Source organism: Podarcis gaigeae, assembly GCF_964106915.1.
Source record: "Podarcis gaigeae genome assembly, chromosome: 5".
NCBI classification, from domain to species: Eukaryota; Metazoa; Chordata; class Lepidosauria; order Squamata; family Lacertidae; genus Podarcis; species Podarcis gaigeae.
In genome coordinates, this window is record NC_139681.1 from 28,400,698 (window position 1) to 28,417,729 (window position 17,032).

The 17,032-nt window shown below is 40.6% G+C and overlaps 1 protein-coding gene across 1 annotated transcript in view; it reads right to left on the reverse strand.

The window, feature by feature from the left end:
- Positions 1-6,290: 6,290 nt before the first annotated feature.
- RTKN2 (rhotekin 2) overlaps positions 6,291-17,032 on the reverse strand; it is a 34,111-nt gene continuing 23,369 nt past the window's right edge. The window contains exons 10-14 of the mRNA XM_083740416.1: positions 14,104-14,269; positions 13,227-13,334; positions 8,012-11,646; positions 7,382-7,718; positions 6,291-7,258 (exon numbers count right to left, since the gene is read on the reverse strand). Coding sequence (XP_083596542.1) covers positions 11,099-11,646; positions 13,227-13,334; positions 14,104-14,269 — 822 coding nt within the window. The 3' untranslated portion in view covers positions 6,291-7,258; positions 7,382-7,718; positions 8,012-11,098. The remainder of the gene's footprint in view (positions 7,259-7,381; positions 7,719-8,011; positions 11,647-13,226; positions 13,335-14,103; positions 14,270-17,032) is intronic.

Consider the following 17,032-nt stretch of genomic DNA (forward strand, 5'->3'; position numbering starts at 1 on the left):
CATTGCTGACCTCTTAACAAGCTTCATTTTAGTTAGCTACAAGGGCTTTAACCAAGGTTGAAATTAAACAAATTCCCGGGTTACATAGGCAGAACAAAATAGAGTTTGAGAGGGGAAGAAAAGGTTCTTTCAAGCCACAAGATTTTGAATATTAAACATGGGGTTTTTCCTGCAAATGACAGATTTTTAAAAACAAAACAAAACCATTTGAAAAGGGAGAAGTAACAACAACTACAAAAAGCCCACATCTTCCTCTCTCCATTGCACATTACCTCATTTTATCTCCTATTGAAAAATTCATAAGAAATGAGATATCCATAAAGATACTTAAACTGTACCTCTTCTGAGTTAAGTAATGCCTTTGAAAAATGCACAGCCCATCATTCCAAGCAGCTGAGCAATTGCTTCTTATATACAGCATGGAAGTGGGGAAAGGAAAGGAAAATTTTGCTGTGATATAAGATGGCGTTGTGGAGCAGGATGAGCACACAAAATAAGGCACAAAACCAGTCCCATGTGCTTATAAGTCTCACTTTTTCCCTCCTAAAAAGTAAGGGGAAATGTGTGTGCGTCTTATGGGGCGAATGCAGGCTGCACAGCTATCCCAGAAGCCAGAACAGCAAGAGTTGTTCTGGCTTCTGAAATTCAGAATATTTTTTTCTTGTTTTCCTCCTCCAAAAACTAGGTGTGTCTTATGGTCTGGTGCATCTTATAAAGCGAAAAATACGGTAGGTTTTTCCGAGATCAATGGAACTTGGGCTGGGATCATATACCCGCTCCCCTGGAGAAAGGAAGCCCCACTGAAGTCAATGGGGTTCACATCAGATTAGATATGTCTTGGGTTGCACTGCACCCTTAACCTTCACTCCAGTGCATCACTTAAAAATCAGTGATAGCTTCTCAGATAGAATAGTGGCTTCGTACTTGCTTGTGGTGTATCAAAGCATGGAATCAACAGTAAAACAATTACAAATCACCAATAAAACAACCTTCAATAAAACACTGTAAACACTATTAACAAAACAATGATAAGAATAAGCTAAACAGCACAACCACAAGAAAGTCGTCTCATAAGATTCACAAAGCATTACAGCACTCATAATCCACAAGGCAATACTGACAACTTTAGCAACCTTACAACGGAAAATAAAGCACTGTTGAATTCCTGTGGTTCATAGTCTTCCACTCAGTTCACGAAAAGAGACACACACATAATACCCATGGCTGCAGCTCTGTTCTGAAGGCTCCTAGGGCTGGTAGAAAAAGCTGTTGCCCGGTGGCCATTTCCTCTTCTCTTTGTTTATTGAGTGCCAATTCTTGCCCACTTTGCCTATAAATAAAACCAATGTATTTGGCCAGAAAACGGTTGCCCACATACCTGTAGCGTAGCGTTGGACTGAACCAGGGACCAAGCAAGCAGGGAGTGGGATATAATTCTGGGTTTCAAAGACCTCGAGAAAGAGACTTCAAAAGACCTTCTACCCCAGCAGACTTCCACAGACTGCGTCACCTGCAATATTTTTCATATTTATATGATATTTTCTGGCCCCAATAAGTCCCCCGCACAACTACTTATGATGGGTTGTATCCTAAAGTAATAAGAAAATAAGAATATCGCTGAAGGATCAGGCCAAAAACCATTGAGGCCATCCTGTTCCCACATTGACAGGGGCGGCCAGAGATGGTTTGGTACCTTTCCCTCAAGGAAATGCAACCTCACCACTGGGAGGTGGCAGAGCAAGGGCGCCTGGAACACCAGCTCGGCAAGAGGGAGGCATTCCAGAGAGCTTTGCTGGTGGTCTCCCTCTGCCGCTAGGGGCGCAGAGAGACCAGCAGGGCAAAGCTAAGTGGCAGAATGCTGTGCCTCTCTACCATTGCCGAAACCTCCCTTACCTGGATTACTTCTCTGGTGGCAGCGGAAGCAGTGGAATGGGCATAGCACCAGTGGAGAGGTTGCCTCTTGCATTGTCCGCCACCTCAGGTGGCTGCTTCACCCAACCTCAAGGGTGGGTCGGCTCTGCACATTGGCCAAGCAGTTGGTTTGTGAAGCCCACAAACAGGGCCCGAATGCAACAGCACATCTCTCCACGTGATTCCCAGCATACTGCCTCTGACAGTGGAGGCAACACATAGCTATGATGCCTAGAATTAGTTCATGAATTAGTCCAATTCTCTTTCAAAGCTACCCAACTTGATGTTTGTCACTACATCTGGCAGGAACCAATTCTATAGTTTAGTTACAAAGAAGTACTTCCTCTTACCTGTCCTGAATTTTCCAACCTTCAGCTGTATTAGATGGTCCTGGGTTCTAGTCTATGAGAAAAGGAGAAAAGCCTCTCTCCTAGCCATTTTCTCATAACATGCATAACTAAGGAGAAGCAATTGAGAACAAAGGTGTGGCTTGTCAATGATGCCTGTGGGGAAAATAATTGTATTAGGTCCTTGTTAACAGAAGAGGTCCATTACACCTTATTTCGTGCTATATTGTTTTTGATTTCCTTTGCAATGGCAGAGTGGAGCTATATTATGGCATTACTCCTTTAACAATGTAGCCTATATGAAAAAACCCTATTCAGTTACAGAGCACATTTGAGAACACAAGATCTTTCATATTACTCTCTTTCTTTTACCATCTTAATTGGTGTGGATTTATTTACATCCATTAGCTTCTCCAGGGTGATCTGTATGCTTTCAATGGTACAGAAATCCAGATAATGAGGTTTTGTCTAAGAATAGCATTCAACAGCTCCCAGGGATTTTCATTAGCTTGTAAGAAACACAGATGGCCAAGGATGCTGTACAAATACATATCTGAAGACAACGGAAGTGGGTTCAAATCCTTCCTCTTAGCCTTAACCTGATAAACAAGAGCACGAGCAACCTACATTTGTGCTGTTGTTAAGGTAGTCAAGGCTTATTGATTTTTTTTTTTTACTCTATGTCATCCCAAGGGCTTGAGAAAAACAAAAGTACAGTCACCACAACATAGAACATACATCATTTGCATATTCTGTTTGAACCAGACATAACACACAGACACTGTACAGATGACAAATAAGGAGGCCACAGTGCTGGAGCAAAATAGCCACAACTTTGTTAGATTTCCAGAGAATTGATCAGAACATTGCCATATAAAAGAGGGCAGTAAAATGGGGGTGGGGAGGGAGGGAGGGAGATGCTATTGGTATCGTGCTTTACTTGTGGAAGCCCAATTGAGGCTTACCATGTGTGAGGCTGTTTATAAGGTCCCAGAAATCTTGCTTCAAAATCTTGCGAGACCTTTAAATCCTGGGTCTTGCAATATTAGTGTGGCTGAGAGCCATAAGTCCGTGCCATTGCAAGCCCTCGTCAGTTTATCTGACTGGGGGACAAGAGCAGCACACAAAACATTTTCCATTGCCCCATGAATTTCCTCCCTTCTGGAGGTGCTACCATGGAATTGGGGTGGCTGGGCTTACATCTGATCAGCTCCTACAGAACTAGGAAGTCCCTTCATGTAGGAAGAAGCCCACATGCCCCTCCTCCACCACAACTTCCTGTAACATACACTATAAGGACCTGGCATGCATAGTCTTTCACCATACAAAAGAATTTTGTAGCCCTGGTGATTATATAGACTGGGTAGTTACCTTCCGAGTGGTCAGGGCACTGCTAATGATACATGTGAGTCTTTGGTCCAGCTGGTAATATAACATAAACACAGCTTTAAACAATATTACTGGACAGTCTTAAATAAATTGCAGCAAATAAAAATAAATAAAACTCCTAATTTGGTGTGTATGTTTTTAATGAAGGTAGTGAATATGGAAATTTTATTCTATCAAATAGAAACTAGGGTCCATTACAGTTATGTAAGTGTAAGCCTCATTGAATTCAATGGAGTTTGCTTCCAAATAGACATGCATGAGATTGGCTCTGAAGTAGGTGGCTCAGGCAGAAACTAAAGCCTTAGAGAATAAATCAAAGCCTGTGATTATGATTTAAGGTGCTTAATGGCTCCAGCAGAAGGAAGTACACCGTGGAATGTGTGTCTGATTTTGCCTGTGAGGTAGCTAGTTGCCTTTCACCACAGGTGCTCCATGAAAAGATACTGTGGGGAGCCAAACCACAAGTGGACACAGTTGCTCACAGCCTGTTTCTCTGGCTTATGTAGTGTGGGCACATACTTTACTGCATCTTGAAGCCTTGTTGCCTTCTACGGTAATGTGTAAAGCAACGGCCTCCATTCAGTACACCCTATGCCAAGTAGTCAGGACAGGTACTAACTTTGATCTACCTTAAATCAAGAGTTTCAGAATCTTGCTTTATCATCAGGTCAATAGCAAATATCAGCTTTTAGAAGCAGACATGTTGTCCTCATTGGTAGGGTTATTTTTCTTTTGAAGGTATATAAACATTTTGATAGCTGTCTTGATATAAAAAAAATGTTCAAAGATTATTTTTCATGGAGTAAAAGCAATTTATGGTGATGTTTCGCAGACAGATCTTCATGCGCATATTGCGCATATGGGAGATCTCAATTATGTCCATTTGGTAGTGGTTATATTAAGATATTATCCTATCTTGTTTCAGTATAATCCCTTGAAGCAAACTGCCACAACTTTGCTTGCAATGTGATTTTCATTAAATCACTCATCTGCACTGACTTCCAGAGAACTATTTTTTAAAAAAAAAATCAATCCATCATACTTCAGCATTCTTCATAAACTCATAAATCAATCAAGTTTCCCCAAGATTGAAGTATCTGCCAAGCTTCTTGTAACAGTTTATTACAGTTCGTTGATGATAATTGGGCAAAAATATACTATGTCTGTGTTTGGCTTTAAAAGAGCAGAGGCATTTGAAGTATTTCATACAGCAAACAGCAGTTTCTGCCCTTTGAGTCCAAGAAAATTAACGGGGGGGGGGGGGAATCATAGTTCACTGTTGACAACTCCCTACCCCCCAAAGAAGTGCTCAGGTGCCTGTTCTAATTGCCTGGCTCACTGAGCTAGCGCTCACATGTTAGGTGGCAAATGTATTTCCTGTGTGTATGCCAGGATTTTCTGCAACAAATATGCAGTGATCACACACACACACACACACACTAAAACATCTATGTATCTGGGAATCCTAATTTGGGGCAACTAAACATGTTATGAAGGAAACACAACTGATGCATATGCAGTTCAGCAAAAGATTAAGTACCCCCAAATTATTATAGCTGTTTAACTTTTTCTGAACACAAGAACCATCCAGACCCAAGCCCATCATCTTCAGGGATATATATATATTCTTCAGGGATACACACAAAAACACACACCACACTTAACCATTCAATTGTAGCAAATCTAAAAGGCAGGATAAAAATTTAAAACCCTGGCTAAATTATATGAAATGCTTATTTGTTCAATGCCCCTTTGCGTACCTTGGAGAATTTAGAAAACAGCAGAACAGCCAGAGAATATTGTGCTCACTGAAGTATGCTAAAGTGAAATGAATGTCAGTTTACATAATATGTCCAATTACTTTTATGAATATTTCCCTTTTTTAGCACCATAATGGCTTATAGTCAGACTATTAGAAATGTAATTAACATTTACTATTGGATAGCTTTATCTCTTTGCCTTGTTCTTACAGCGAGGCCAACATACTGTTTACTCTTCAGTTCTAGCCCAGGGGATCTACTCAGCAGATTGTACAGTTTAAGAAATTAGCTAAGCCCAAAATAGTTCTTTTATTTCATAAAAGGTCAGGGAAGCATGATTTATAATTCTATAAATGTACTTGAAAACAAAACAAAACCATAGGTCAGAGTCAAAATGATGTATTTTATTGGGCCAACTGCATTGATTAGGAAAGCTGGGATACTTTAAAATTTTTAAAAAGCTTTGCTCCACCAACACAATTATTCCAAGAAAAGAGCACCATTTTAGATCTCCCTGTTCCCTCTTTCCTGGAGATCAACACAGCAGTCAGTCTTTTTTTTAAAAAAATATTAATCATTTTTTCGATACAAACATCAACCGCAAAAGACACATACAACAAAAACCATAATAACAATAACACAATTTGACAATTCAGATTTGAATACACTGGTATACCTATGACTATACCTTTTTAAACAATATTTTCCCACCTTTCTCTCCTCCCCCTACTTCCCACCACTATCCACCTTATCACTTAAATATTCATTCCAGATTTCTTCATATTTATCCATTCTTATTTTGCGTTGACATACAATTTGTTCATATGTAGCTAATCTGTCCATATTATCAATCCATGTGCTCAATGAAACACAGCAGCCAGTCTTATAACAAACACAGAAGTTTATTGTTCATACTCGTTTTATACAATATTTAAGTTTCTACATTTGTTATATATATATTTTTTAAGTCTGACATACCTTGGAATAAAAAACAATACACATTTAGCAGCAAAACCAATCTACCAGGTCATCCACAGGCATTTCAAGTACAAAACTATCCACTTAGCATTAGTGGAAAATGGAAGCATATTACTCCCAAACATAATTAAAACATGTAAACAAAGTAAATAAGTTTTTTAAAAAGCCTCATAAAAGAGTAACTCCACCTACATCGTTGAACCTTTAACAGAGTACCCAAGGCATTAACAGTATGCACATGCAATAGTGATGAGGCATGATTAACTGCAAGTTCTAGGCAGGGTGAGGTTCCACTTCCACAGCTAATGTACTTAGCCCTCCCCTTACTTCAAAGTTGATTGCAATTAGAGAGACTTAAGAGATGCACATTCAGCTCAAGTGCAACATCAAGCAACAAGACACAGGTCAAACCCCGCAGAGTAAGCCTTCATATAAAATCATCTCAAATATTGTTGTGGTTGGTATCCGCCTGTCTCAAGAGACAATGGAAGAGTGTCTCTTTTTGAAATGGGGGCAGTTCACATGTTCAGCTGTCATCAAGCAGTAAGCCACTGCGGGGTAAGACTGTGAGTGATGGACATGCATATGTAAAATCATTCCTTAAGAGCTTGATCAAAGAGGGCAGGGGGACAAATCGAGGAACTTTCAATATGGTATGAGAGATTATTAGACAGCATTGTTATCTATCTTTTTTTTTTATTCCATTCTCTTTCCAATGATCTTGCAGTTGTGTGCTTGAGGATTATCCCACTTTATTCTCACAACAGCCCTGTGAAGATAAGTTTGGAGAGAGAGACTGGGCTCACGTCACCCACTGAGCTTCATGGGTGAGCACAGATTTGAAGTCAGGTTCCCTGCAATCCAAGTCTCTCTCTCTCTCTCTCTCTCTCTCTCTCTCTCTCTCTCTCTCTCTCACACACACACACACACACACACACACACACACACTCTCTCTCTCTCTCTCTCTCTCTCTCTCTCTCTCTCTCTCTCTCTCACACACACACACACACACACACACACACACACCCCACCACCCTGGCTCAACTGCACATAGGCAAAATGAGGCTACCCTGGAGCCAATATCATACCTGTAGGCATTAGCTGTTTGGGAAAATAATAAAGCGCGAAGAAGTTGGCGGCAATACTTTGCTTCCCTGGCACTTCTTGCTGGACATTGGCTGGTAGACATATAAAGGCATGAAAATAAATCCAGGGTATCCCTCTTCCAGGCAAAAATGCACCGACAGTTTTCCATCTGAACATGTCACATGGTGAATAAGAATTACTAGAATTCCACTACAGGGAAATTTATTGAATTTGATCTCATACCAGCCTTGCAAATCACATCTGAAACCCTCCCTTCTGTCTACTACAACCATGCTTGAACTTCTCCCACTCTTGATTCTGGAGAAATGTCAGTGATGCACCACTCAGTTCCTGGGACGCGCAAAGTACCAGGAAAGGATTTTTTTGCTGCGATCTCACCTAGCACTTTAAGGACCAACAGTCGCAACTGCAACTGCATCCACACACCCTTTGTCCTGAGAAGTGAAGGTTGCCACTGCCTCTGCCACTGCCTTAATGGTGCCTGTGTGATGTGGAGCTACATTAATCTTTCCTAGGTACAGAAAGGGTACCGGGCATTCTTTCTGCCTCAAGGAGGCAGCTGGGTGAGAAGTGCAAAACCTAAGGGTGTTTATTGCATCTCTAATTGAGGAAGAATAGCTCCGATCCCAGCCATTCTGGGGACTCTATTCTCTCCTTGCTATTGAGGTCCATGGGCAAGATGCCACTTGCATGAAGCTCTCTGTAAGCCTGTGGAGACTGCTGTTTATCAGGCAGAGATCCCAGCATGAGATCTCAAGCACATATGCACCCCATACCTAGTGCCTCACCACAGGGAAGGAGTCACATCTGATTCAAACCGTGTTGCAAGGGTTTCTTCTTTTCTCTCCCTGCACCCCAAATGCTGCATCCAAATCCCACATTTTCCCCCAAGAATCAATCTGAGGGGTCACAGAGATCCCAATGGTTAAATAAAGATGTTACAGTCTAGATCAGATGCTACTCTCCCTGTTACGAAAGGGTTCGAGGTGGCAGATTCAAGCTTGATACTCCTTACCACTTAAGCTCTCCCCACTGTAACGTCTGAGGACCAAGCTACACAGGCAGATCTGTGCCTTTAAATGCAAGTCTGCCCCATCATCTGTGCCCCAGAAGTCCATAGAGCTTCAGGGATTGCAATGAGAGCACCAGCGCCTCCCCTTTGCTTAGATTGTAACACCACCCCAGATTGTTCCTTAATTATATAATGGGACTAGCTACTTCCAAAGATCTAAATGTTTATAAATCTTAGGGAAGGTATTGCTTTTTTCAAGATGGTGTACATGTCAAATGGCCAAAGAAGAAGAATGGGAGCCCATTATTTTGCTCCCATTCAGCCATGTTTTGAGATTCTGAAAATACATCAAGAAGGAAAAGGTGATTTCCTCCCTACGAATTTTGTACAGTTTCTGCATGAGGAGCTGCCCCTCCCCTGATAGGAAGATACAATGGTTTGACAATGTGGATAAAAATTCAATTTAATTAACTTCAGAGGATAAACTCTGTGGCTAAGAGCTGTCTTGCAAGTTCAGTCACAGTCACAAATGCTTTAGAACTGCATTTGCTAAATCAAGGCATCCTCTATGGACATATTTCATGGAGCTTCACTGTGCTAGTTTGGCTTGCTAATCAAATAAAGATGTAGGAATTTGGAATGCTTTGCACATTACTAATCTGTAGTTCAAGGCATGGAATAAAAAGCAAATATCAATAAGCTCAGCATATTCCTGAGAGTCTTAAAATTGAGAAGATTGCTTAATTGGCACTCCCCTACTGCTAACAGAAATATGCCAATTAAAAGGATTCTGCTATACTCATTAAGGGATTAGAGAGCATTAATGTCATACTAACCCTCTGCTACATTATCTTTATTCTGTTCCTCTAAGAGTAGCTAAAAAATAAAACAGGTGATCCTGAAATTATAGCTCCTCCAAACTATATAATGTACTTTCTATGTTACACAACTTCACAATGAAATGAACTAATACATAGGTTAAAACCGTACCTGATCAGATTTCATTAAGACGTTAACACACAGTAAAATCTTGTAATCTAACACAATTCATACAATCCAGTCTAACTAAAAAGAAGCTGCCATTTTTGCATTCAAATTCAAACACTTGAAGAGGAAAACATTAGGATTTTAAACAGGCCGAGATATATATAGAAATTTTAAAACACCTTTCGAATTTATACACATCCTCAGTTTCAGTTTAAGCTTATTGTTCTAGGGAGGGGAAATCAATTTTATTTGAAAATGTGTGTTCATTTCCTCTACCTAGTTTCTGCTTGCAATGCAGAATCTCTTTTCCTACAGATATGAATGTGTGTTGCTTTCTACAATTCAGACATAGATCGCAGAATTGTAGGGTTGTTATTTAAATATTATTATCTAAAATACTAAAGAAAGAAGTTTCTCTCCCACCCGTCAATGAGGAGTGAATTCTGATGCTGTTATTTTAGAATACAACAGAAAACATTAACAGCCCAAACTGGCATTGGGGGTCTTCAAATGTCTTAAGAACAGTGGACTTGACTACTGTCTCAGCCCAGCACTTACGCATACACAGCTACCTCATATTCAGGATTACTATTGCACAAACAAAGCCAGGAAAATAAAGAGAATATATCTAAGAAATGTAAGTCTAAGAGATACTTGTTCACTGTGCTAATAAAGCAATAAAAGGTTGTTGTTGTTTTTTAAATGAAAGACTAGAAGACTCTGCATATGCTTAAATTACCAGGTAAGCCCAGCTACAGAACCTGGGAAATCCTGACGGACTAGAAATGTAGTACAAAGCCCTGGGGGAATGGGCAAGGGAATGAGTTTTATTACAGGTCGCTCCCACAGGGATTTCAAATCGTATCTGACACTGCACAATTCACCTGAGTTTGGAAGCACTATGGGAAACGCCTTACAAACTCTAGCTGTGTGTCACTTGGGCAGGGGTGGGATTAAAGAGAGAGGAAGGGGGAAAGAACAAAAGAGCTTCACAGGAGGATGGTGTGGTAAACAAGCAGGCCTACAGGTACTTTATTTTCTTCAAACTCTAAGACCATTCATGAAGAGCCAGAGTAAAAAATAAATAAATAAGACATTCCTATTGCTGTGAGGGTCTAGAGACTGGTCCCATAGACTTCTATGGGCAGAGGCCAACAGCATCTGTGGTTAATCCTGACAACACAAGGAAGAATTTTATTCTTCTCAAGTTAAGTGCCTGCTCAAAAACCTGTCATAAATGTGAGATTGGATATTTGAAATGCAATCTGGGGAAAATGTATGGGTTGAATTATTAAAGATCATCCAGATGTTTTGGATGGGGGGAGAACAGTTTAAGTCTATCAGAAGGTTCTCCATCGTTAAAAAAAAACAACCCTGCTGATTTGTATCTTTGTTGAGGAATCTCTTTACACACTGGCGATGTCAAGCTGAGCACAATTTGGGGACAGGATGGAAGGAGAGGTGTTTCCTTTGCTATAATCTCAATCACCTGGTTGTGTGTTGAAAATAAATATGTTAACACTTCAGGAACTCTGGCGAAAGACAGATAGTGAACATGGCCAACACTCCCTTTGCCCCCGTAATTCTGAGCAAACCAAGCACCAGTCCTATACCTGCGAATGAAAACAGATTCTAGGCTCAAGCATCTCTTTGACCAACTTCTGCCTAGGAGCAGGAATGGGTTTGTTGCTATTATCAACCTTTGTACCTGAATCGGCAGGATTTTCATTGTCAGCGAAGTTACCTTTCTGCCAAGGAGCTGGTCTGCGGGGAGCTGCAATAGGTTGTTTGAAGTGAGGAACAGAAGCTGAGCTGGAATCAGGAGAACTGTTCTTATGAGGAGAATTGTTCCAGATGTTTTCCTTGCCCAATTGATCTGACATTGTCCGTGCTCCTGTGATGTATGGCGGCTTATCAGATGGTGGAAGGGGTGCTCTTCTCTTCTTGCCCTTCCCTTCACTAGGGCTTATGGCCTCTTCTTTTGCTCCTGGAAGCAGGCTTTTCTGCACAAGCATGTGGTGAGAACCGTCAAACATGGCTGCCCATGAAGGTGACAAACCTTCTTGTTGGCCAATCGGCAGCTCCCCATTGACTTCCTCAACTTTTCGTTGCACTGTATCAGGGAACGCTTCATGTTTTACTGGGGAATCAATGCCTATCACATTTTAAAAGACAACATAAAATTCTTATTACATTGATACTTAGCTGCATTGTTGAGCCCAGTGTTTAAACCTTACCACGACGATATAAAAACATGCACACCTTTATGGAAAACAAGACCCTAAAATTGTCCTGGGCAGCAGAAATTCCTGTACTTTTACATATCAACAAAACACACACCATAATATTATGAACGCAGCCAATTATGGCTTTACTGTCCACTGTACAGCAGGCTTCATTAGGTGGAATACTTTACCTTGTAAAATCAGCAGCAGGAGGTTAAACTATTGTGGATCTTCATTAATTTTTACTGAATTCTTAGCACTGTCCAGGGAGCAGGGAGATTATATTGAATGCCAATGCCTACCATGAACCTCCTTTCATTTTGAAGAGTATAAGTGTGGTTTATTACTCGTTTTCTTTAAAAACTACAATGCAACTTTCATGCTGTACCTCCATATTTGACTCTTGATTTACTTGTGGCCACTTAAAACACTGTTCAAATATTACTCTGCTTCGAGACTGTTTCAATGCACAGCACAGTAATCAATATAACAATTTTTACAGCCTCAAGGGCAGGGGGTCAACAAACTGTTGATGGGCTTGGGAGCAAACCATTATTTTCTACTGCTAGCCAGCTGCAAAGTCAATTTTATTCATAACATGTTCTAGAAGAGTAAGGTAATTTTAGACTGATCAGAAAGATGGTTCCAATCCCCTTCCCAGCAGAGGCAAATGGGGTGTTCTTATAATATAGCTGGAATAGAAGCATCCAGAAACAATAATAATACTTCACGTGTATATAACAACCCAAATGAGGGATCAGAGAATGGGAGAGAATGCCTTGCCTACAACACCCCAGTGAGTTGCCAAAACCAAGCCAATGGATTCAAATGATAAGAAAGGAGATTCCAACTAAACATTAGGAAGAACTTTCTAGCATTAAGAGCTGTTCACCAATGGAACAGTTTACCTTAAAAGATTTTAAACAGAGATTGGATGGCCATCTGTCTGGGATTCTTTACCTGTGATTTCTGCATTGCAGGAGTTTGGACCAGACGGCCCTTGGGATCCCTTCCAACTCTACAACTCTATGATTGTATGAGTGAAGGCAGACCTGGAATTCAAACCAGGAACCCCCAATTTATTGCACGGCATCTTAGCCACTCTGCTTCTCAGGTCTGCGCTTGGTCAAGATGGATCTAACCAGTTGCAACATTATACATAGTAAACTAGAGAACAAGAAATTTACCAACTGCAGATAACATGCAAAATTATCAGTTACTGCCAAACAGTTATCCAGCTAATTGTGCACAGGGTTGAACTAAATGGGGCAGCCCTATGTGCAGCCAAAAAATCTGCTCCCGAGGTTTGGAGAACCCCATGAGAACAGATTTTGGAAACATGTAGAGGGCTCGGGTGGGGGAATAAGGTTGGATTCCCCCTTCACTGGGGGGCGGGGAATGAGAGTTATGCAAGAACAGAAATTGATTCAACCTCCACACAGATTATAAAACAGAGGCACAATAGGTTGTGTCCAGTGTTGCTTCAAATACACTGCTATCTCCCACTTACTCATATCTTGGTAAACTGAAGTAGCCTCTTTCGTCAAGAACAATGGTGGTTTCCGTGGTGACATAATCTCAATTTTCATGAATTCTTCACAACAGTGTTTCCACTGGCCTAAAAGGAAATCAGAAAGCAATGAGAGGAAGTCAAAATACTCCACTTTTTGTAATTTTATCTGGTTAATAATGCCCCAAATCGGGAACTGTTTCATAAATGCTGCATTAACTCTTTCACAATTCCTCCAGATTGCTAGCTGACGAAGATCTGGATGCTTCCAGTAATGCCATAATCTCTCAAGCAAGTACTATACCTTTGCAGTGGCAAAGTAAGTTAGGATTCCTCAGGCTTCCAACATGGGAACAAGACAATCAATTCTCACAGCATGACCAAGTCCCAATCTTTACAATTTATACCTTAATAGTGTTACTGTCAGATATTTCAGCTTGACATAAATATTCATTTATTTTATTGCAAATCACTGTGATGAAAGGGGAAGAAGAGACGCACTGAAACCTCAGTAGAAGGCTCTGCTCAGCAGTATAAACAGTTATGAGATGTATTTGGGGGAGGGAGGAACACGCAGGAAACTTTTATACCACCCCGCTGAAACATTTCCCCAATAGATGGTTTCCCAATCGTCTTCTTTCCGAGCCTCCAGAATATCAAGGGAATAAAGCAATGAAGGATCACATTATCAAAGTTAAAAGATTTCCTACTCTTCCTCTGAAGAACATACTACCTAATGTGCTGGAGAACAGAGAGCTTTTTTATTTTATTCTACTTGCAAATGACAGGATTGTTATGCAATGTGAGTTCAAAATGTTCAGTGCATTCTTTGAACATACATAGGCACTCCTGTACAAAAGGAGACGGCGCTACTTACTGAAGTCATAGAAGTGCTGCCAGAAAGCTTCCATCCAGTTATAAAGGTCTTCCCGGCTTTCAACTGCAAAAATCTGAGTCACAGTTTCACCAGCCTCAGGGTTGATAACAGAAAAGTTATTGGAGTTCATCGGGGTATCTTTATCCACAGCACGAATTCTGGTTTCCTAAATGTTATATAAATACAAAGTGAAACTATAATGTTCTCTCTCTCTCTCTCTCTCTCTCTCTCTCTCTCTCTCACACACACACACACACACACACACTACAACTTTAATCAAATAGAAAAATAATAGGTTACTTGACAGTTGTCAGCTAGGCACTATTTAGTTCCATGACTGCAATTTTCAAGGTGATGTTATATGGACATTAATTCTGCTTAAAGAAGAACTCAAATTAAAAAGGTATGCATTAAAGTGAGCATATTTAGAACATATTTCATAATGGGCAGGAGGAGACATCATTTGGATGGTTCTAAACAGGATTGCTTTTTAGATTGCTCAGATTCAGAAAATTGAGGCATATTTCATATCAGTTAAATTAAGAGTAAGAGAAATCATTCGGTATCAATTAAAGTGATATCTCTTGCTGAACTGATTGAATTATCATACTGACAAACTTTCCCCAAGTAACCTTACGTTGTTCCCATCTACTCACTGGCGTATCCTTGAACTACTCTGTCTTCATGTCTTTTACTTCTTAAGAACACCAAGACCAGTTTCACTTCTTGAACTGGCTTAAACATACATTGCAGCAACAATGGAGAAACTGGAGCTCTTTAAACTGTCCAGTACACCTACAGGTCTAACTGCATTGTTGCCACATAATTTTCTGTGATTTCCAAAAGTAGGTCTGTCAACCAAGAGATTTTGAGATGTCAATTAGAGCTCCTCTCCCCCCCCCCTTTCTTTGCAATCAGTTACATTTTGCAATGACAGATTTATTCAAGAGAAACGGACTAAATCCAAAGAGGTACATAAACTGAGTAGTATCCAGAGAAGCATTGGGAGGGGGGGAGTCCATCTGCACAGTTAAGTTTATTGCTTAATCCATTTCTTCTGCAGCTCATTCTATCACCTGAAAAGCCACTCTTGAGAATGTGAGTGGAGCGGGGCAGCTCCGTTTGCACTCTGGATTTCAGTCACTGTTTAGACCAGGAGTGGCTAACCTGTGGCCCTCCAGATGATGCTGAACTACAACTCCTATCATCCCCAACCATTGCCCATACTGGAGTCTGACAACACTTGGAGGGCCACAGATTGTTTAAAGCTATAAAACATTTTCCCACAGAAGTTACCCAGCTTGCCTGTACACATTTTCCATTACCAGCTCCTTTACAACTGGAACACCATCTGTGATAATGCTCTTTACAATGTACTACAAGAACTGTTTGCTCCCACTTGGACCTGCCCAGGTGTTCTCCAAGGTTTCCATTGTGAGTTCCCCTACTGTCGGAGGCAAGGCAGGTGGGGCCTTTCAGTGATGAGGCCTCCATCGCCTCCATCTTCAGAGTGCCTCTCTTGGCATATTGCCTGGCAGTTACTATTGCTCTTTCAGTGCCAGGTAAAATATCTTTTTATGTATGCAGGCTTTTTAGATGTTGTTTGAACTAGCAGCTTTTACTTTTACTTGGCTCTGGTTTTGCTATTTTACAATTAGTTAGTGTATTTCTGGTTACAATATTTTTAATCTTTGATCTGTGAGCTGCTCTGGGAATAGCTGTGTGGTGGCACAGATGAAGACTAAAATAGAATTACCTGAATTAAAAAAACAACCCACCACCCTAATCATGCAGGTGAGAGCTGATAATATGGACCCCAACCCTGGAGTCTGCATTGATTTTGTGGTTTGGACCAACATGGTCAGACCTTGCCCACGCAGCTGGGCCATTTAAACATTATCCAAGATTCTCACAGAAAGGCAGTGCTCTTATGCAGCCAGTGTGACCTTCACATTCAGTTAAGAACACACCTTTAAAAGACAACTCCTGCAGCCAAATATATTGCTCTGTTTTCCTTTGGACCACATCAGTAAGGCTGAGAGGTGGGTCTTGTCATCTGGGCAGGCCAGGTCCTCCAAGCACACTGCTCAGGCTTACACCCCAGGGAGGTCACTTCAGTGCTGCTAATGCATGGTTGGACTTCACCCCCAGGGGCACACTCCATTGTCTCTTGAAACGCACGAATGCCAACAACAGTTATTCTGATTAAGTGATGCATGCTTTGAGACCTATTTAAAATTAGGTTGCAATTCCACAAATGGTTTCATATGCCCAATACCCCATTGATCGCAATCGAATTTACCACATTGAATTGAACAAGACTGCAACCTAATTATCTCAGCCACATACATATATTTTTTTTATAAGTCATGTCATCCAACTATCTCACCACTGCAAAAACAAAAATAAACCTTCTTCACAAGAAGACAGACATTAAACCCATCTCTTTATAAAGCCAAGGAACCTACTACTGTAGTTATATAGACAGGAGGACTTCTCTGTTCTTATTTAATCCCATTTCACTTCAAACACACATCCCCTTTTCTGTGGAATGTCTGTCAGTTCACACCAGTAAAGATTAAATATGTAACTAGGAAAAGTAAGTCACATATATTGTCATGGGGGTAGGGGTGCGGAATTCCAGGGCTGACAAGTCTTTGAAAAATCTGCAAAATATTATTGATGGGATACATTTTAAAAAATACCGGAGGAGCTGTTTGAAATACAAACACAGCTGTTTGTAGCATATCTGATGAATTTGCTCATTTAAATTTTTCATTCTAAAAATAGGAGATTAAGTAATTCATCCATAAATGCTGTGTCCTATTAATGCAGGTAACCATAGATACCAGTATAAAATTAAGTCAAATAGATTTACATTTGACAGGTTAGAACTTGAAGCAACCCAGTGACATAAGTTCATTTAGTG